Source organism: Eschrichtius robustus, chromosome 12 (assembly GCF_028021215.1).
Source record: "Eschrichtius robustus isolate mEscRob2 chromosome 12, mEscRob2.pri, whole genome shotgun sequence".
Classification (NCBI taxonomy): Eukaryota; Metazoa; Chordata; class Mammalia; order Artiodactyla; family Eschrichtiidae; genus Eschrichtius; species Eschrichtius robustus.
In genome coordinates, this window is record NC_090835.1 from 27,174,810 (window position 1) to 27,197,777 (window position 22,968).

The 22,968-nt window shown below is 44.9% G+C and overlaps 1 protein-coding gene across 4 annotated transcripts in view; it reads left to right on the forward strand.

The window, feature by feature from the left end:
* Positions 1-22,968, forward strand: part of CADPS (calcium dependent secretion activator) — a 483,330-nt gene that overhangs the window by 204,127 nt on the left and 256,235 nt on the right. For all 4 annotated transcript variants that reach the window (XM_068557631.1, XM_068557633.1, XM_068557634.1 and 1 more), the window contains exon 4: positions 10,202-10,282. In XM_068557631.1, coding sequence (XP_068413732.1) covers positions 10,202-10,282 — 81 coding nt within the window. The remainder of the gene's footprint in view (positions 1-10,201; positions 10,283-22,968) is intronic.

The following is a 22,968-nucleotide window of genomic DNA, read 5'->3' on the forward strand; positions in this document are numbered from 1 at the left end:
GAAGGGCACATTCTTGGTTCTCACCCCAGACCTACTGAATCAAAACTCTCCAGGGATGAGGCCCACAACTCTGTGTTTTAACAAGTTCTCTGGTCGAGTCTCACCATAGTTTGAGAACCACTGACTTTCGGTAAAGGTTCTCAATCTTCACTGCACATTGGAATCACCTGAGCAGTTAAAACAAACGAACAAAAACTGATGCCTGGGCCCCAACCCAAATGTCCGATTTAGTTGGTCTGGATGCAGTCTGGGTATCAGGATTGTCTTTCATGTACCCCAGATGATTCTAATGTACAGCCAGGTTGAGAACTGCAGTGTCAGAGAGGATGCCGGTGAACGGGTCAGCGCTCCACCCTGGAGACAGTGGCGGCCTCCCCTAGGGAAGTGGATAAACAGAATAGATGGATTCAAGAGATATTGAAGATGTGACTTCATAGTTAAGAAGGAATAAATCAACCGAGTCCCAAGCACAAAACCACCTGCTTCTTCCATAACCTGAGCTTCAGCGGCCACACTGCCACCCTGAAAGACAGTGCCCATTCTCTTCTCTGAGTGGCTTAAGGTTCTGTGTCTTCAGGATAGTGCAGGTGAATTGGACCATCTCCCAGCCCCAGCTGTGAAGACCATTAAGATGATCCGTAAAAAGCACAGCTGTGTCCTTCATGCTGGATAAAAACCATAGTCTCTGGCCTCAATAGTACTAAATCATAGCCTTGACTGTTTGGCCCTACATCATATTCGAGGCATCACGCTAAGTGCTTTATGAGTACTGTCTTCTTTTATTCTCATGACAAGCCTCTGCTGTTGGCATTGTTACTATTAGGACTCCCACTTTGCAGATGAAGCGGCAGACACAGGGAGTATATTGCCCAGTGGCACAGAGCTGGTAAATGGCAGAGCAAAGATTTGAGCCCAGGTCTGTTTCCAGTTCCCTAGGTTCCTGACCATTGTGCCCTACAGCTATTCTGGCGGGAAGGGAAATCTGAAACATGTGACACAGAGGAGGTTGAGATACTAGACTGGCCAGTGCTGCCTGCAAGAGCAAGTTGATACATGGCCAAAGCAATCAAGGAGGGCTTCTCTAAAGAAAGCATGTCTGAAACCAGACCATACCCAGATGGTATGTCAGATTTGAAATGGTGGAAAGCAGAGGGGAGGTCATTGCAGGACTGGGGTGGGGATGGGGGAAGGCTGGTTGAGCACTGCAGGATCATAAAGGAATGGATTGGTTTTCCGTCCAGGATATTTTTATATATTTATTTGCTGCTCACTCAGAGAGTTACTGCATTTGGAGCTCTTGGGTTATATTTACTGCATTGCCAGAAGCCAGTGAAGACATAAAATGGGTGACTCGGATGCAGAGGATGTTCTCATTGGCTGGCACACTCTGAGAGCTAAACCTTGCCTTTTGCAATCAAGGAGAAGTGCATCCTTCAGAATGGAGATTGACCTATTCAAGGTCGAAGGAAATAAGGCATGGTAAAGAAAGGCACTAGTGATCTTATTTTAACTCTTCCATAAATGGGGTGGTATCTCCTTGGTTGAGTTTTATAAAAACAGAATATAATTGTGTGTGCACAGGACATCAAACTCTACAAACAACTTTGGAAAAGAGCCCCAATAAAGACTTGCATCAGAGGCACGGCTGCAGATTTCATCAGATTCGTCCCCAGTGATAATAATAGAAGTAATAGTAAACCTACAATATGTCAAACCCCTAGAGTGTGGAAATGTCCGTTATGATTATCATTACAGTAGTCCTCTGAGGGTATTATTTTAGAGCTCCAGGTATAGATGCTCAGAGAGGTAGAGTTCCCTGGCCCTGGTCACACAGTGAGTATGTGACAAAGGTAGGGTGTGATCTTAAGGTTTTCTGATTTTAAAATCAATGCTCTGTTTTCTCAGGATTGTCCCCTCTGTGCAGGGTCAGCTATCTCTGAAACTACCGGCAAACTACTCCATCCTTTGAAGCTTGGTTTCCTACCTGAAAGCAGGGGAAAACTGTTCTGCCACTTGAAGTGTTATTAGAATCAGAATTTGTGTAAGGGTGAAGAATTTGTGCTGTGGAATGCCACGTGCTAATAGCTGCTAAGATTTACAGAAAGTGACTGCATGTCAGGCACCTTGCTAAGCATCATACACATACTATCTCATTTAACCTCTTATCAATCCTACGAGGGAGATATTCTCATTATTATTGCCGCTGTAGAGTTAAGAGAGTTGAAAAAATTAAAAGTGAAGACGTGGAGAGATCTAATAACTTGTTCAATGTTACTCGGCTTCAAAGTGGAAAGGCAACAATTGATCCTAGACAAGAGAGGTCTGATGCTATTCTACAGCCTCCACCTTAGAGGTGGACAAAGGAGAGACAGGCTGTAAGAGACGGCAGGACAGGAGTTTGGAGGCGGCAGCCAGGCACTGAATGCAGTAACGTAGCCAGCGTCCAAAGTTCAGTGCCTTCTTGAGGCTGGAGCTCGGGCACCCACATCCCCTGATTGGGAACTGACACTGTCCCAGCTGTAACTTTCCAGACTGCAGTGCACCAAGAAGGCACCATTGACTGGAGCAGTTTGTCTCTGAAGGAGGATAAAAAACACAGGGCAGGGACTTCCCTGGGGGTCCAGTGGTTAAGACTCTGCGCTCCCAGTGCAGGGGTCGCAGGTTCGATTCCTGGTCAGGGAACTAGGTCCCGCATGCTGCAACTAAAAAGATTCCACATGCTGCAACTAAGACCTGGAGCAGCCAAATAAATTAAACAACAACAGAAAACACAGGGCTTTGGAGGAAAGGGGGGCCGTGCCACTGGTGAGAGTGCTTTATGGGAGGCGCCTCTACCCTCCTCCGCTCTCGCACCTCCTGCTCAGATGCGAATCCCTGGGCACCGAGGGACCAGGCTGGGAAGTAGAGAGGAAACAAGGGGAACAGATGGAGCTAAACCCAGGTCAGCAGGTGGCTTGCACCGCAGCTGCTGACAGGCCCACCTGCCTCAGACCCCCGTAGTCTGGAATTAAGGATGCTTTATCAGTGATGTGACTGGTTATAGACCAGCCAAGTTCAGTCTTTACCTGTTTCTGCAGAAACTGGCACTTCCCAGGACACAGCTGCTAAGCAGCAAGACATAGCATAGAAGTGAGCAGGTTGGGAACGTGGCCCCAGCTCTCTCACTGATGATGGTGTTACTGTGGGTGGGTCGCTTTCCTTCTGGGCCACAGTTAATTAACTCAGTCCTTTAGCTGGCCAGGCAGTCAACAGAGCCCACTCTGTATTTGGTGCTAGGCTAGGTGCCGGGGATGCAGAGGTGAGCGAAATCACATGCACCTGCCCTCACAGAGCTTACAGTCTGGTAGGTTGACATCATGCAATCACATGAGTGGATGTAAAATTAAAATTGCAATAAACGCTAATAAAGGAGAGGTGCACAGTGCCGGGAGAACATATGACAGGAGAAACTCGCCGAGACTGGAGGGGTCAGAAAAGACTTTGCTGCAAAGCTGAAGGATGAAGGAGGTTAGGGTTAGGGTTACCAGCCAATGGGGGAGACAAGGGAGAGTGTTCCATGTGTGGGGGACAGGGTGTGCAAAGATCTGGCAGCAGGAGGAAGCAAACCCTTCCAGAAGCCCCAGTGGGGGACCCTGTGCAGCGGACTGAGTGGGGAGGTGGTGTCCGACGGGCCACAGGGCTCAGCAGGGCCTCCACCCCAACCTGAGGTCACTGCGGCACCTCTAAATCTCGTTCCAGCCACAGTCCTGGATCATGTCAGTCTAGTCCTGAGGCTGAACTTGGTCCATTTGCTTTGAGGCTGAGGCCTAGAGACTTGTTCAGAAAGCAGAACAGTTACTCAGACAGTGCATCAAGTAATCTGCCTGTTTATTTCACTTTTCTGCATATTTGAATCACGTCCTCTCTTTGCTTGATTGCAGGCTACCTGGTGGTAGTAACAGTGATGACTTTGGACGGGTCCAGAGTTGGACTCGCCTCCCCAGCATCATCATGTGTAAGCCCCAGAGAACTGAGGCATCCCTAGGGAAAGCCGGTACCCAGGCACACTGTCAAGGCCCAGGGCTTTGGGGCTAATGACGAGGCTGCATGCCTGGGCCCTGGGATGATGTCTCTGTCCCCACCCCCCCGAGGTCAGACAGGGCGTTCCCGGATGGGCGTTCCCTGTTCACTGAGACATAGACCTATTTGCATAGTGGGGGTGCTTCCTACCTGCCTCCTTCTCTCCCCCCAAAATTCTGTCCATGGACATGAGAGAAATGAAGCACATGAGAGAATTGCCTCGGTGAGCGTAGCCCAAACTATGCTGGGGTGTTCAAACGAATTACCCACGTGGTCAGATAAGTTTGGGAAATATGGGCCCACACAAGCTTGCCTTTGTGTAGGATTTCTCACTAATGTGTCTTGTGGCTTCTCCAGGAAGGGGAGAGAGGGAGCAGACTTTATTTGGCCACAGAACCCTTTCTCATAGAGGATCTGCGGGACGAGGCTTCCCCAGAATATAACTTTGAGAAATGCTCGTCTAGGCTTTTCAGAGACTCCTGGAACATAATCACTTAGGGTTTGCCATTTATCCCATGAAGGGGTTGTGGACAGAGAGGTTGTGACTTTGGCCCGAGATCCGCCAGCTAAGGACACATTGTGACCAGCACACAGGCACCTCCCGTCCACGCCAGGGCTCCCCTGGTTTCTTTCATAAATCTCAAAGGGCAGGGAGGGGAGTGAACATCTGATGAGCTCCCACCCTCAAAAGGGATAATTCTAGAAACTAGCTGCTAAGCTATAGGACCTACTATGTGCCAGCACCACGCTAGGTGCTGTGCATACATAATTCCGCTCCATCCTTCTATCAACACACTGAGGTAGGTCTCTTATGTTCTCCCCCATTTTACAGACAAGAAAACTGAGGCTTAGAGAGGTTCAGCCACCTGTGTGATCCCTTTGAGGAAGGAAATTGCAGAGCCAATATTTGGACCCAAGTTGGCCTGACTTCCTTTGAAACACATGGTCTCATTCAGTCCTCTCAGTAGCCATGCAAGATAAAAATGGTCCCCCCTCTACAGTCGAAGAAACCGGGGCTCAAAGAGGTTAAGAGACATGACAAGGTCCTGCAACCAGGGAGTGGGATAGCTGGGTACAGACGCCCCCATACGGGGTCCTCCACCACGCGGTGCTCCTGCCGGGGCAAACGAGCCCGACGGCGATGCTGGTCTGGGTTCTCGTGTCTGCACTGACCCAAGGGACACAGCTGTGAGTGGAGAGAATCCCAGACCTCGGGATGGGCTTGAACCTGTGGCTTAGGCGATACCTGTCTGCGCTTACCCAGCACCGAGCTGAGTTCTCCATCACTTTAAAAGAAGAGCCCAAGGAAATAGTTCCCTTTGCTTGACTGGCAAATCAAAACAACCACAGTGCCTGTGTTTGACCTCTGCTAGTAGGAAGATTATTTGGCTAATTAGGTAAAAAGCCTTCTTGCACATGTACATATTTTAACCCTAATGAGCCGTCCCCGGGAAAGTCTGCCCTTGGCCTGGTTCGCCAGCGGATCTTTCCTTTCCTCAGTGGAAAAGACCAGTGAGGTAAACAAAACCTCGTTTCCACAGAAGCTCACTCTCTGGCCTTTTCTTTCCAGCAGTTGAAAGGTAATTACTTGATTTCTCTTTATTTTGGGGGGTTTCATAGAGCGGGACTGTCAAGGCTTTTGATGGAGGATGGCCTTCTCTCTCACACCAGGCTATTTTAGGGAGCTTCGGTTGCATTTGTTTCCATCTTCCCTTCAGATCATTAGCTCTCAGACAGCAGCGTCCACCTTCTGGTCACTCCTGCTAATTAAAGTCCAACGGAGCAAAGGACTTGACCCTGGAGAAAGTAGGATACACTGAGAAGCCAAAGAAATTCATCCAGGGATGGAAGCCCCCATCACCTTCCTCTCCGGACACAGACAATCACACCAAGACCCCACATCCACACCAGGGAGGGACACTAGCCCATCTGGCACTTTCTCATCTTTGATGCCCCATTGTGGCCCATGTCAGAAATACAGCCAGCGTGGGCTGTTCTAATAACACAAACAGCAGCCACTGTTTCCTGAGGGTTTGCTGCATGCCAGGCACTGGGCTGAAAGCTTTGTATCTGTGGTCTCAGTGAATCCTCATGACAGCCTTGGGGTAGACTTATTATCCTGATTATTCAGATGAGGAGGCCTGAGCACAGAGAGGTTAAGTAACTTGCCCAAGGTCACACAGCTACTAAGTGGCAAAGCCAGGATAAGAGCATACCCATTACTGCTATTTCTTAGGGAGGGCTCTGGCACTGCAACAGCCTCACCAGAAGAAATCAGTCATGTTAGGAAATGGATGGTAGACATTTCTCTGCCCCCCAGTGGTGGCTTTTTGTATTAAATTGAACCACGTAGGAGTGTGGAGTTAGTTGTCAGGGCCAATTAGAAAACCAAAACAATACACTAAAGAAGAAAGTCAACATAAAGCAGAACAAAAGAGTTCCAGTCTGAGGCAGAGCCAACTCCATTTCAAATGGCTCATGCCACTTTACCACATTCCTGAACCTTATAGAGACTTGGTGTCCTCGTCTGTAAAATGGGAATAATAGCGGTACATACCTCATAAAGTTGTTTTACTTGGGAATTTCTCAAACTGCTCTGTGAAATACTTGTTTTCAGTGAAAAAATTGTGTCAAAGACAAAGTTAAACACAGTTAAACAGGCTGATTTACTCTAGAATTTCTTCGAATCTTAATTATGCTAATGTGTATTATAAATTTTCAGGAAGGAGCAGTGTTTCTTGACCCCAGAATCCTTTTCCTGGGAGAATGCATGTTAACATCTATTTCTTGGGACCCCTTAGAGAAGGCTTTAATATAGGTCATACAGTCCCTGGTCTTGAAATAGGCATCTATAAATGCTAATCCCCTCTGTTTTGTGCCCAGATTATTCAAATAGCCATACCTATTCTTGTTAGATTTAAGTTCCATGGAGGCAAGAACTGGGTCTGTCTTGTTCCTTTCTGTATTCCAGTATCATGCATAGCAAGACATTCCATAAAAATTTGATGAATGAATAAGTGAACCAATGAATGAAGCTTTGTGTAGACCTACCCTGCTCATCTTCACTGCTGGCATCCTCTGCTGTTTCTAATTGTATTTGGTGAGGCCAGTGGGAGAATTCAGACACCTCTGAGAAATTTCATAATGGGGATAGTTCTGTTGGGTTGTTTTTTCTTTTCAGTTTTAACCTCTGAGCACCGTATCTTCTGACAGAACCCCCCAACTTTAGCCCCTAACCGAATCATTTTGCTTCTTCTCAGTGAAGTAGTCAGATGTTTTCTTTGCATATGTATTTTGAACAAGATATTTCTGAGTGTTCCCAGTGGGTTTGCACCTGGGTATGAAGAAGTCTTGGGCTTCCAAGGGAATAGAATAAAAACAGTTCATTGGAGCTTAAAACCAACACTGAGGATACCATGTTTCCCACGTGTGCCTATTGGCAAGTGGTGATGGAGGGACCACTGGTTAGTGGTGTGACCGCTCTCCAGTGGTTCTCTTGATTTATTTAGAACAGGATTTCCAACTCATGTTCTCTGGGCATTATGCGAAAAATAAAAATTTGGGCTTCCTTGGTGGCGCAGTGGTTGAGAATCTGCCTGCCAATGCAGGGGACACGGGTTCGAGCCCTGGTCTGGGAAGATCCCACATGCCACGGAGCAACTAGGCCCGTGAGCCACAACTACTGAGCCTGCGCGTCTGGAGCCTGTGCTCCGCAACAAGAGAGGCCGCGATACTGAGAGGCCCGCGCACCGCGATGAAGAGTGGCCCCCGCTTGCCGCAGCTAGAGAAAGCCCTCACAGAAATGACGACCCAACACAGCCAGGAAGGAAGGAAGGAAGGAAGGAAGGAAGGAAGGAAGGAAGGAAGGAAGGAAGGAAGGAAGGAAGGAAGGAAGGAAGGAAGGAAGGAAGGAAGGAAGGAAGGAAGGAAGGAAGGAAGGAAGGAAGGAAGGAAGGAAGGAAGGAAGGAAGGAAGGAAGGAAGGAAGGAAGGAAGGAAGGAAGGAAGGAAGGAAGGAAGGAAGGAAGGAAGGAAGGAAGGAAGGAAGGAAAAAATTTAAGTTAAATAATAGTTGAGTTGGTCAAAATCTGACAGATTTCCTTACTGCTGAGCTTCTCAGAGATTTTGTGCATTTCGACAAAGCATTTTCCAAACTTATCTAGCCATTCTTTGGGAGCCCTTCTGGATCCTTTTTTCTGGAGTCTCTAATAAGGGTGTTGTTCAGCAGAACACCCTTTTGGAAATGCTACTTTAGAATATATGACCAAAAGTTACAATCCCATCTTTATGATCTAGAAAATAGTCCTGCTCATCAAAACTGTGGGAAAGAGAAGATAAGGCAACTCCTGAATTGAACAGGGTGATAAAAATGCAGAGCATAAAGCCAGATAGATGTTTGTGTTTTGTATAACAAACCCAAGAAGACTATTCATGGTGCTTCAAAAATATGACCATAAATTGTCCAGTGTTCTTATTTACATCATATTAGAAATAACTTATTTTCTATACCATTTCATAGCATAGATTAGATTATTTTTTAAGCATGGAGCTGGGTTTTCATTTTCAAATTTCTGAATAAAATTTCATACTTTTCAGATTTCTGAATAAAAATGGCTTTTAAGAGAAAGGGACTTAGAAAACTCACATATTTCTTAATCTACTTTTTGTTGTGAGTTAATCTGTTCTGAAAAGAAGAATAGAGCACATCCCATTTGAATGTCACTGTTCCCTTCTTATTAAACTTTTCTGTGAATAAAATAATTTATCAATTACTGAACAAAGCAGACTCAATTACAGCTTGAAGTATAACGCTAGGCTTGCTTGGAAATAAAGAGAGAACTTCAATTCCTAGAGCAGGAATCAGTAACTATGGCCTGCCACCTGTTGTACATAAAATTTTATTGGAACACAGCAGTGATCATTCATTTACGTGTTGTCTGTGTCTGTTTTCACACCTCGTTGGAAGATTTGAGTCAGTGCAACAGAGATCTTATGGCCCTCAAAGCCTAGAGTGTTAATTATATGGACCTTCGTAGAAATGTTTGCCAATGTGTTTCATAGATTTATAGAAAGATGGGAAAGGGATGATGGAGATTACGTAACCAACCCCTTCATTCTATGGATGGGAAAACTGACACTAGAGAAGTTAGGGAATTGTCTACCCATCAGAGAAGACAAAGATAGATTTCTTTTTTTTTTTTTTTAAGCCAGATGCAAATTTAATGTAGATGTGGCAAAAATCACCTGAGTGGGTAACTATCTAACTGCAAATTTCACAAGCAGATTACGGATGGCCTCCCCTTGAAGCATACTCTGTGTAGTTTCTAATGCATGCATTTAATTAGTTAGGAGAAGGAGGCTTGCACTACTTCCACTTTACTGCTTAATTTTTTAAATTAATTTTTATTAGAGTATAGTTGCTTTACAATGTTGTGTTAGTTTCTGCTGCACAGCAGAGTGAATCAGCTATACGTATATATATATATCCCCTCCTTTTTGGATTTCCTTCGTATTTAGGTCACCACAGAGCATTGAGTGGAGTTCCCTTTGTTATACAGTAGGTTCTCATTAGTTATCTATTTTATACCTAGTAGTGTATATAAGATATCAACACCAACTGAGAGGTAGCAGCCATCTGGAGTACTGGTTGAAAAGGTCTCAGGGCTCAGAGGGAAAGGATGCAATAATTAACTAATCATCCACCGTCCAGGGGTGGGAGAGCAGCAGGATATATGCCATGTAGGCGCTATCAATGAGGACTATGTCTGCTCAGTACGATACTAACAGTTATATTACCATCTCCTTCCTTGTATGTCTGCCCTGTAAACACTTCTTCATTGGATCCCAAAACAGGAGTGCTGCATCAGGCCCTCATTAGAAGCACTGCTGCCTAGAAGTTCAGAAGTGGTTCTTATTCAAGTGCATTTAGATGTCTTTCTTAGCAACAGCCTGCCTACCACATCACATTCTCCTTAAAAGGATTTAACTTGGGATTTCCCTCAAACTGGATTTGTGTGTCACACGATTCTTAAGTTTTAGTGGAATAGGTCTATGGGGGCACAGAGTAGTCTGGGTGTAAAGTCATGAGTTCCTTGGCTTTTGTCACCCAAACTGAAAGTCTCCACGTTTGTGCTTTTGTGCAGCTGGACAATCCAGATGAGCAAGCAGCCCAGATCAGACGAGAGCTGGATGGACGTCTCCAAATGGCAGACCAAATAGCCAGGGTAAGGAAACTCTGGGGACATGTGCTGGGGGACCGGGCCAAAGCCCCACACCGGAAGCGCACTGATCATTAAGGGCCGTGGAAAGATAAAACTGAGAATTTTATCTTCTCAGGAAGATGAGGATGATCACCTGGTAGGGTCCTCAACCCTTCTTTCTCAGGGCAGGTGTCCTAGAGACAGCACGTGTATTTCCTATCCTCCAATCAATACTCAAACTCCAGCCTCACCTTTCTTCTGAGTCCCAGACTTACATTTCCATCTGTCTGCCGAGCATTTCCACGTGGCCAGTCCCCTGCAATTCAGGTTGGATGTGTTCCAAATCTTACTCCGTATCGTCCTCCTCCTGCCAAGTACACACACCTACATGGACTCCTCCTCACGTGACCTCCACGCGGTTACTATGGATGAAACCTCCCAGTCATTGTCAATTTCTCCTTCCTCCCCAGAACACTCCACACTCAGTCTGCCACCTGGCTTCTTGATTCTGCCTCCCAAATGTGGGTCAGATCCCTTTACTGGTTTCCAGCACCACTGCTGGTGCTTTGATTCAGGCCCCTCATCTTCCACGCCTGGATCTTACAATAGCCTCCTAATGGGTATCCCTGGCTTCACTCCCTCCCTGTCTCCTGTCCATCCTGCATGTAATCATCATTCTAAACCTCATATATGAACAACTCAAAGCAGAGCCTCAAAATCCTTCAATAGAATCCTCCAGTGTCCCCAGAACAAAATCTCACTGCTTTAGAATGATATTCAAGGCTCTTAATCCACAGACCATACCCTTCCTTATTGGCCTCACCTCCCACAACTTTCCCACCAGAACTCCCCATTCCAGCTATACAGAATGTCTCCCTCTGAATATCCCAGGCCCTTTCCAACCTCAGTGCCTTTGTACCCACTAGTGTTTCGATGTGGAGTGACCTTTCTCCTCTCCTCCACTTAGCAAGCTCTCCTACTCAGCCTTCAGTCCTCAACTGAAAACCCCTTCTCTAAGAGCTGAGCTCATCCTCCCCACTTTGTGCTTTCTTCTTGCCATGTGTAAACCTTTATTATGACAGTTCATTGAATGCTGACTATTCATTTACATGTCTGAGTCTCCCAGTAGATAGGATTGCTCTAGGGTTGGGATGTCTTCCTGTTGAGGATTGGGAGCCTAAGCATTATCTCCTATCCTTACTGTTACCATCTGTGTTATTGTTAACAGTAATCGTGCTAGTGGCATTTCTTGAGTACTGACTCTGTGTCAAGCATGTTACATGCTTTACATATGCCACCTCAGTCCATCCTCCAAACAGTTCCATAAAGGCATTTCAGTTATTCTTGTTTTAGAGATGGGAAAATCTAGGCTGAACATGAGAGGTACTAGTTAAGAGGCTACAATGGACCCTTCACTCAAGTCTAATTATCAGGGCTGGGACAGGGTGAGGTGCTCACTCTAGGTGCAAAATTTAAAGATGGGGGTCGGGGTGTGGGGGAGGAGGAGCACAGGGTAGAGCTTGGTGTTCAGCCTTCCTCTCTATGGAAAGAAGTGTCTCAGGATTTGTACACGTGGAAACGAATTCTACTGGAAGAGAAACCGAAGAGAGACTCCAAGAAGCAGGAAAATCCCCTTTCGTGCTCAAGCAGTTGCGTTGAAACGTTTTGCATCTTGTGTTTGGACACCTTCAAAGTTTACGGTCGGGTCAGTCTGGTGGCTAAAAATAGTATGTAGTTATCTGGCTAAAGGTAGTGTAAAAGGCTCTTATGTTCGAAAATCCTGCTTAATGTGGGAGTAAAGATCAGTAAGGCTTCAGAATGTACTTCTCTAAATTCAGCACCTCCTCAGCAGATTATCCAGAGAATAGAGGTCATTTGGTCCATGCCCTGCCCTTAGGCAACGATTATATCCCCAACTAATAAGTATTCGTGCCACTTAAAGAAAATTTTACACACACACTTCAAAAATAAGCTCATGGCACCTTTATTTTAATTGTCTTGTTTACTTTAAGGCTTAACATGATAATTTTAGAAACTTGCGTAAGCTAATTTTAATTTTTAAAAGACCATGGGCGAACAACCGTTACATAGTGCGCCAAGTTGCTCATTTCTGAACAATAGATCAAAGAACTCTCCCGAGGAGCTTCAAGATGGCGGAAGAGTAAGACGCGGAGATCACCTTCCTCCCCACAAATACATCAGAAATACATCTACCTGTGGAACAACTCCTACAGAACACCCACTGAACGCTGGCAGAAGACCTCAGACCCCCGAAAAGGCAAGAAACTCCCCACGTACCCGGGTAGGGCAAAAGAAAAAAGAAAAAAACAGAGACAAAAGAATAGGGACGGGGCCTGCACCAGTGGGAGGGAGCTGCGAAGGAGGAAAAGTTTCCACACACTAGGAAGCCCCTTCGCGGGCGGAGACTGCGGGTGGCAGAGGGGGGAAGCTTCGGAAACACGGAGGAGAGCGCAGCCACAGGGGTGCGGAGGGCAAAGCGGAGAGATTCCCGCACGGAGGATCGGTGCTGAGTAGCACTCACCTGCCCGAGAGGCTTGTCTGCTCACCTGCCGGGGCGGGCGGGGCTGGGAGCTGAGGCTCGGGCTTCGGTCGCAGGGAGAGGACTGGGGTTGGCGGCGTGAACACAGCCTGAAGGGGTTAGCGCACCACAGCTAGCCGGGAGGGAGTCCGGAAAAAGTCTGCAGCTGCCGAAGAGGCAAGAGACTTTTTCTTGCCTCTTTGTTTCCTGGTGCGCGAGGAGAGAGGGGATTCAGAGCGCCGCCTAAACGAGCTCCAGAGATGGGCGCGAGCCACGGTTATCAGCGCGGACCCCAGAGACGGGCATGAGACGCTAAGGCTGCTGCTGCCGCCACCAAGAAGCCTGTGTGCGAGCACAGGTCACTCTCCACACCGCCCCTCCCGGGAGCCTGTGCAGCCCGCCACGGCCAGGCTCCCATGATCCGGGGACAACTTCCCCAGAAGAACGCACGGAGCGCCTCAGGCTGGTGCAACGTCACGCCGACCTCTGCCGCTGCAGGCTCGCCCCGCATCCGTACCCCTCTCTCCCCCCCGGCCTGAGTGAGCCAGAGCCCCTGAGGCAGCTGCTCCTTTAACCCCATTCTGTCTGAGTGAAGAACAGACGCCCTCAGGCGACCTACACGCAGAGGCGGGGCCAAATCCAAAGCTGAACCCCGGGAGCTGTGTGAACAAACAAGAGAAAGGGAAATTTCTCCCAGCAGCCTCAGAAGCAGCGGATTAAATCTCCACAATCAATTTGATGTACCCTGCATCTGTGGAATACCTGAATAGACAACAAATCATCCAAAATTGAGGTGGTGGACTTTGGGAGCAGCGATATATTTATTTTTTTCCCTTTTTCTCTTTTTCTGAGTATGTATGTGTATGCTTCTGTGTGTGATTTTGTCTGTATAGCTTTCCTTTTACCAATTGTCCTAGGGTTCTGTCTGTCCTTTTTTTTTTTTTAACTTATTAAAAAATTTTTCTTAATAATTATTTTTTATTTTACTAACTTTATTTTATTTTATTTTATCTTCTTCTTTCTTTCTTTCTTTCTTTTCTCCCTTTTATTCTGAGCCGTGTGGATGACAGACTCTTGGTGCTCCAGCCAGGCGTCAGGGCTGTGCCTCTGAGGTGGGAGAGCCAAGTTCAGGACATTGGTCCACAAGAGACCTCCCAGCTCCACGTAATATCAAACGGTGAAAATCTCCCAGAGATCTCCATCTCAATGCCAAGACCCAGCTCCACTCAACGACCAGCAAGCTCCAGTGCAGGACACCCTACGCCAAACAACTAGCAAGACGGGAACACAACCCCTTCCATTAGCAGAGAGGCTGCCTAAAATAATAATAAGGCCACAGACACCCCAAAACACACCACCAGACGTGGACCTGCCCACCAGAAAGACAAGATCCAGCCTCATCCACCAGAACACAGGCACTAGTCCCCTCCACCAGGAAGCCTACACAACCCACTGAACCAACCTTAGCCACTGCGGACAGACACCAAAAACAACGGGAACTACGAACCTGCATCCTGCGAAAAGGAGACCCCAAACACAGTACGTTAAGCGAAATGAGAAGACAGAGAAACACACAGCAGATGAAGGAGCAAGGCAAAAACCCACCAGACCTAACAAATGAAAAGGAAATAGGCAGTCTACCTGAAAAAGAGTTTAGAATAATGATGTAAAGATGATCCAAAATCTTGGAAATAGAATGGAGAAAATACAAGAAATGTTGAACAAGGACCTAGAAGAACTAAAGAGCAAAGAAACACTGATGAACAACCCAATAAATGAAATTTAACATTCTCTAGAAGGGATCAATAGCAGAATAACTGAGGCAGAAGAAAGGATAAGTGACCTGGAAGATAAAATGGAGGAAATAACTACTGCAGAGCAGAATAAAGAAAAAAGAATGAAAATAATTGAGGACAGTCTCAGAGACCTCTGGGACAACATTAAATGCACCAACATTCGAATTATAGGGGTCCCAGAAGAGGAAGAGAAAAAGAAAGGGGCTGAAAAAATATTTGAAGAGATTATAGTTGAAAACTTGCCTAATATGGGAAAGGAAATAGTTAATCAAGTCCAGGAAGCACAGAGAGTCCCATACAGAATAAATCCAAGGAGAAACGTGCCAAGACACATATTAATCAAACTATCAAAAATTAAATACAAAGGAAAAATATTAAAAGCAGCAAGGGAAAAACAACAAATAACACATAAGGGAATCCCCATAAGGTTAACAGCTGATCTTTCAGCAGAAACTCTGCAAGCCAGAAGGGAGTGGCAGGACATATTTAAAGTGATGAAGGAGAAACACCTACAACCAAGATTACTCTACCCAGCAAGGATCTCATTCAGATTTGATGGGGAAATTAAAACCTTTATGGACAAGCAAAAGCTAAGAGAATTCAGCACCACCAAACCAGCTCTACAGCAAGTGCTACAGGAACTTCTCTAGGCAGGAAACACAAGAGAAGGAAAAGACCTACAACAACAAACCCAAAACAATTAAGAAAATGGTAATAGGAACATATATATCGATAATTACCTTAAATGTAAATGGATTAAATGCTCCAACCAAAAGACATAGATTGGCTGAATGGATACAAAAACAAGACCCATATATATGCTGTCTACAAGAGACCCACTTCAGACCTAGGGACACATACAGACTGAAAGTGAGGGGTTGGAAAAAGATATTCCATGCAACTGGAAATCAAAAGAAAGCTGGAGTAGCAATTCTCATATCAGACAAAATAGACTTTAAAACAAAGACTATTACAAGAGACAAGGACACTACATAATGATCAAGGGATCAATCCAAGAAGAATATATAACAATTGTAAATATTTATGCACCCAGCATAGGAGCACCTCAATACATAAGGCAAATAATAACAGCCATAAAAGGGGAAATCGACAGTAACACAATCATAGTAGGGGACTTTAACACCCCACTTTCACCAATGGACAGATCATCCAAAATGAAAATAAATAAGGAAACACAAGCTTTAAATGATATATTAAACAAAATGGACCTAATTGATACTTATAGGACATTCCATCCAAAAGGAACAGAATACACATTCTTCTCAAATGCTCAATGGAACATTCTCCAGGATAGATCATATCTTGGGTCACAAATCAAGCCTTGGTAAATTTAAGAAAATTGAAATTGTATCAAGTATCTTTTCCGACCACAACGCTATGAGACTAGGTATCAATTACAGGAAAAAATATGTAAAAAATACAAACACACAAAAAATTTCACAATTTGTATGGAAACACAAAAGGCCCCGAATAGCCAAAGCAATCTTGAGAAAGAAAAACAGAGCTGGAGGAATCAGGCACCCTGACTTCAGACTATACTACAAAGCTACAGTCATCAAGACAGTATGGTACTGGCACAAAAACAGAAATAGAGATCAATGGAACAGCATAGAAAGCCCAGAGATAAACCCACGCACATATGGTCACCTTATCTTTGATAAAGGAGACAAGAACATACAGTGGAGAAAAGACAGCCTCTTCAATGATTGGTGCTGGGAAAACTGGACAGCTACATGTAAAAGAATGAAATTAGAACACTCCCAAACACCATACACAAAAATAAACTCAAAATGGATTAAAGACCTGAATGTAAGGCCAGAGACTATAAAACTCTTAGAGGAAAACATAGGCAGAACACTCTGTGACATAAATCACAGCAAGATCCTTTTTTACCCACCTCCTAGAGAAATGGAAATAAAAACAAAAATAAACAAATGGGACCTAATAAAACTTAAAAGCTTTTGCACAGCAAAGGAAACCATAAACAAGACGAAAAGACAACCCTCAGAATGGGAGAAAATATTTGCAAATGAAGCAACTGACAAAGGATTAATCTCCAAAACTTACAAGCAGCTCATGCAGCTCAATATCAAAAAAACAAACAACCCAATCCAAAAATGGGCAGAAGACCTAAATAGACATTTCTGCAAAGAAGATATACAGATTGCCAACAAACACATGAAAGGATGCTCAACATCATTAATCATTAGAGAAATGCAAATCAAAACTACAATTAGATATCATCTCACACTGGTCAGAATGGCCATCATCAAAAAATCTACGAACGATAAATGCTGGAGAGGGTGTGGAGAAAAGGGAACCCTCTTGCACTGTTGGTGGGAATGTAAATTGATACAGCCACTATGGAGAACAGTATGGAGGTTCCTGAAAAAACTCAAAATAGACCTACCATATTACCCAGCAATCCCACTACTGGGCATATACCCTGAGAAAACCATAATTCAAAAAGAGTCATGTACCAAAATGTTCACTGCAGCTCTATTTACAATAGCCAGGACATGGAAGCAACCTAAGTGTCCATCAACAGATGAATGGATAAAGAAGATGTGGCACATATATACAATGGAATATTACTCAGCCATAAAACGAAACGAAACTGAGTTATTTGTAGTGAGGTGGATGGACCTAGAGACTGTCATACAGAGTGAAGTAAGTCAGAAAGAGAAAAACAAATACCGTATGCTAACACATGTATATGGAATCTTAAAAAAAAAAAAATGGTCATGAAGAACCTAGGGGCAAGACGAGGATAAAGACGCAGACCTACTAGAGAATGGAATTGAGGATACGGGGAGGGGGAATGGTAAGCTGGGACAAAGTGAGAGAGTTGCATGGACATATATACACTACCAAACATAAAATAGATAGCTAGTGGGAAGCAGCCGCATAGCACAGGGAGATCAGCTCGGTGCTTTGTGACCACCTAGAGGGGTGGGATAGGGAGGGTGGGAGGGAGGGAGACACAAGGGGGAAGAAATATGGGGACATATGTATATGTATAACTGATTCACTTTGTTATAAAGCAGAAACTAACACACCATTGTAAAGCGATTATACTCCAATAAAGATGTTAAAAAACAAAACAACAACAACAAAAAACTCTCTCCCTTGGCCCACACCACTGGGTAGTTTGATACCAAATAGGATGTTATTGACAACTTAGAACTAGACTTTCTTGGACAATGAAATAGGCAACTAAAGTAAATCTTGGTCAAAGTATATGGAGGGTATATGTCAAAGTATATGGAGGGTATATTTAAACATTCAGGAGGATTTCTATGAGAATCTGCACACTACTATCTCCTGTTCTCCTGGAAATTGACTGTCTTCTTTTGCAATATTCATTAATGCCAGTGGCCCCCTTGCCACAGTTACTTGGTCCTGGAAGTGGACTCCTCACCCAAGTGGAACCAGTCACATCTCCCAGCCTGCCCCGGCCATTAGTGATTGGTCCAGAAATGGATGCAACTAAACCAGTGAACCCCTTCACTGGGACCTGTGGACTGTAGGCCAACAGAGCTGTGTCTTGCAGTGGTAGAAAGATGTCTGCAGCCATGTTCAATTCTTCAAAGTAGGGGAAAGAAGATAAAAGAGTGAAGCCAACATACATACAAAGATAAACAGACAGAATATACTGAGATCCTCAGGGTGTTCAAACCCCTGGATCTACTTCTTCCTGACCGTCAACTGTGTAACTGCTTTTCCTTCAGTTTAGTTGGATTCCAAGAAAAGGAAATTCTACTTCTGCTTAAACCAGCCTGGCTAATACTGAGGAAGAGTGAGAAGTATCTCATCTACTAAAAATTAAATATCAAGTTCTCAGATACAGGCTAGTTCCTGAAAAGATATTGAAACAAAGCACCCATGCTTATCTTCTTTTAGCATGCCCTGATTTTTCTATTTGTAGCATCACAGTGAATTTTATTGAGGGTGTGCAATTCAACCCATATGGCTGAACATCAGCTCCTGTAAATATCATAACCAGAAATTCCTGGAGATAGATGTCATCCATCATACATAATTCACTGTGTTCTCTGAATTATAAGATGGGTAGAGTGTCTTGATTGCAAATTAGAAGCACCAACTCAAGGAAGCTTTTAAAAGAGGGGATTGATTCTAGGGATCAAGGAATGTCTCACCGAGCCCATGGGCAAGGTACAGCCAAGACCTAGGAAGGGAGTGGAGCCAGGGGCCACCAAGTGATCAGGACGTTCCCCCTTCCCTTGAGTCTGTGTGTCCCATTCATTATTCCTTCTTTCTCTGCAAACCATCTTTCTTTGCTTCTCAGATGGGAAACATGGCTATTCCACAGTTCTCCGTGTTTCCAGGATGGCCAAATAGGAAACCATTCAGCCAGTCGACCTCTCTCAAATCTTTCTCCCAATTTTCTCTTTCCGCTTTTCTCACTACCCCCTCACATTCACAATTTCAAGAGTCAGGCTTCTGATTGGCCCCGCTTAGTTCAAGGGCCAACCCCTAGAGCAATCGATCAGTCCACTGTGGAAAGGGGGTGAGGGTCTCAGTGAACACGTGGATGCTAGAGATACATCACTGAGGGAGAGGGTGGTACCGACAAGGTAGGGCTCTGGGTTGGGTGATCATTATGAATTGGGAGCCCCTCGAAGATGTGTACAAAATAACTGTTTCTTATGCGGTGTTTACTATGTGCCCAACTCTCTTCTAAGCATTTTACATTTGAGAACCTACCTAATCCTCCAACAACTTTATGAGAAAGGTGCTTCTAGTATCCCCATGTCATAGAGGAGTCTGAAGCACAGACATTAGAGGCCTTGGCCAAGCTCATTCACTGACCAGAACCTTCTCTCTTAACCAGTATGCACACTACCATTACAAAATGCCTTCCCAAACATAGAGCCTCATTTCCCCATCGCCCCAATCCAAAGATCCAACATGCCCTTCACCCAGGCCTTCACCTTTCTGCATCCTGACCTCTCTCTCTGCTAATCAGTCCTTTATTAATTTGCACTGGCTATGCAATTCACGTAAACTCTCATTTAGACCTGTGACAAATGATCCTGCGAGTTAACGACGATTCTCCGCAGTTTAGGCACATCAGAGAGTTTAAGTGACGTATCAAAGTTCACCCAGCTAGTAAGTAGAAAGCTGAGTGCTTTAATTCCAAGTTTCACGTTCTTTCTTTTGAGTAGTCAGATGACAGGCAGGAAGTTACACCAGGACGAGACTGCCCCCAGCTCCTCCCTCCCTGACGGTTGCCCCTCCAGGAAACTGCTTTCTCTCTTGCACGAAAATTTGCTGTGCATTCCCTTCAGTTTATCCAGAAGCCCAAATGAAGCAAAAGCAGCAGGCAGAATGGGCTCCTGGAATTCTGAATCCCTTCCACTTTGATTTCCTTGGCATCTGGGAAAGAGGTGGTGGGGACCTCGGTGGTTCCGCCAGCAGCATTCTTATCCTCACGTGCTTGCAAAAGGCAAATGTTTGTCCTTTCTTCCTGGGAGAGAAGGGAGGCAAGTGCAAGGTGACTTTCCTCTACCCGCAACCCTACCCTGTAATCTATCAGTTCAGTCACACCAGCATCCAACGAATCATCAGAGACGGCTGTGTGAGCCCTCACTGTGAACATCAGACACGCTGCCTTTAAAAGCTCCATGAAGAGATCTGAATGCATTTTTTAAAATCTGGTAGAAAAGACTTCTTAATCCCTGCTCAAACATTTTCCCAAATCCTCTCGTGTTGACGTTGAAGAGTCCCCAAATTTCACCCAGGAATTAAGCCTAAGTTATTTAAATTGTGTGATTAGAAGTTGACATTGGAGCTTAAACAGGCAGCTTGTGGCATTAGTGCTGCTGTGATATTTGCCAGTTCCTTTGGCCACATTTTGGGTAAAATTCCAAAATTCTTGAGCTGATTATATAAGACAAATACTACAGCTTTTATAATAGAGGTGGAGGTCTCTATTTCTGGGAGTGAAACACCATTGTTTTTTCAAGCTATCATTTCAATGGGGAGTTGCCATTTAAACCATATTCTCTGCAGAAGCAAAATGACCATCTCATACCACGGTCCCGTTGCAGATACTGATGATATGCCTAGGTGAGAAATGACATCCAAATATTTCCCTGATGGAAAAGTTCTGCTCCATACATTGCCAACAATCAGATGAAAGTGGAATCCTCTCCTACCAGAGAATGATACCACCCCCAGCTTACAAATGAATGTTGTTGTACCTGGCATCTACCCTGTGTCCAAGCACATGGTAGAAATTTAGTTCAATTTTTTGCCTGCAAGAATGTGTGTAGGTAGCATCTCCCTGACTCTGGCCTTTGTCAGGCAGCTAAGAACCCAGGGGAATCTGAGTTCAAAGAAAAATCTAAATGCCAAGGGCGTTCATTCAAGGAAAAGGAAGCCCATCTAATTCCTTAAAGCTGAGGAAGTAAAACTAAGCCACTTAACGACAGCTTTGAGTAAAAGGACCAATCCAGGAAACTATTAATATAATACCTGTGCCCAAAATGCCTTCTAGTGTCTGTGAGGCTGCTTTTGAAATGTGTTTATAGTGGGGCTGCCGTTGAAGACCCCTTTAGAACCTCAGCCTAGATTGACAGAATGCTATTCCTTCTCAAGGCTTAAGTACTCAGAGCAGAAAAATGGCCTTGTTTTCCCTTGCAGACTTCAGTGGTTTTTTTTTTAATTTATTTTTATTTATTATATATATATATTTTTTTGTCTTCATTGCTGCGTGCGGGCTTTCTCTAGTTGTGACGAGCAGGGGCTACTCTTCGTTGCGGTGTGCGGGCTTCTCATTGCGGTGGCTTCTCTTGTTGCAGAGTACGGGCTCTAGGCACGTGGGCTTCAGTAGTTGTGGTTCGCGGGCTCTAGAGCACAGGCTCAGTAGTTGTGGCGCACAGGCTTAGTTGCTCCACAGCATGTGGGATCTTCCTGGACCAGGGATTGAACCCATGTCCCCTGCATTGGCAGATGGATTCTTAAGCCCTGCACCACCAGGGAAGTCCCCAGACTTCAGTTTTATAAGCCTCTTTTTATGATGTCATTAGGAACTATCCAAGTTCTGGGAGGAATGGTCATTCTTTGGATTTTTCCAATATTCTCCTGCAAAAAGTTTGGTGGATGCCAGCTTTGGGCCAGAGTTGTGGTGTCTGTAATCACTGGGTCTTCTTCCAAAATTTCAAGACTGTGGAGTTAAAAGGCCTTGAGTGAGTCCCAAAGATGGGTGTGATGAAGGGACCGCACTTGATAGTAAGGCTGATTGGCAGGAGAGAACCCACTTCACAGACACAATGGTTTTTCTTTCCATCTCCATGGCAACTGCAGAGCCAGCAGCTGCCAGTAAAATCAAAGATACACTTACCCAGCTCCTCCAATATCCCATATAGTTATAAGGTTTGGGCCCCAGTACAAGGAGGAAAGAGATCAGTGTCCCAGCCTTCAGGCTGTTAGTATGTAACCTGTGCTGCTTGGCAGCCTTTAACATCAATTAACTTACCGCATTCTTCTCTTCACTTGTTAGAAGGACCATGTTCAAAAGAAGATGGGGAAGTATTTTGTGACCACATTCAGTTATATAGACCTTCTTGGATTCGTGGTTGCCTATTACGTTTTTCTCAGAAAAGAGCAAATAAAAGTGGTCCTGTCTCAGCCAACTCAACCCAGTGTCAAACTCTTCCTCATCCATCAGACTCTCAGCCTAAGGGTCACCTCCTCCGGAAAGCCACCCCTGATTCTCTCAGGAAGAGATCACTTCTCATCTACTTCCATCAAGCATCTACCTTGACGTTTCCTTAAAGATCTTTCTCTCTACTAGCTGTAAGCTCCGGAACAGTTCACATCCTTTCATCATGATCTCCCCATGCCTAACACTGTGCCAGGCACAGTTTGGGTGGCAGTAAATATTTTCTAAGTGATGATGGCCCAGCAGTCTAGGGCCTTTGTCATAAAGGATACCCACATTTTTGAGGCTCACATTTGTCCTCTGATTGAGCCCAAGAATGATAAAAAGCCAGCCCACTGTGCAAAAGTTTTGAAGATATGGGTCTTGAGTATTGAAAGGAAAATAAGAGAATCTCAGGGATCTAAAGTGCAAGAGGAATAACTTGGCTTTCTTAGAATTAGAAAACCAATAGAAGTCAAAGCTTTCTGTGACTCTAAATAGCCTCTTCTCTCCTCTTCTCTTCCTTCCCTCCTCCCTCCCTCCTTCCTTCCTCCCTCTCACAGTCTCTCTTCCCCCTCTATCTCCCCATCTCTTTCTCGCTCTTTGTCAAGTTCTTACTCTGCTTTCACTTGGTCCAATATGGACAATATGGCAACCACCCAAGAGTCTATCTTTATGATCTTAC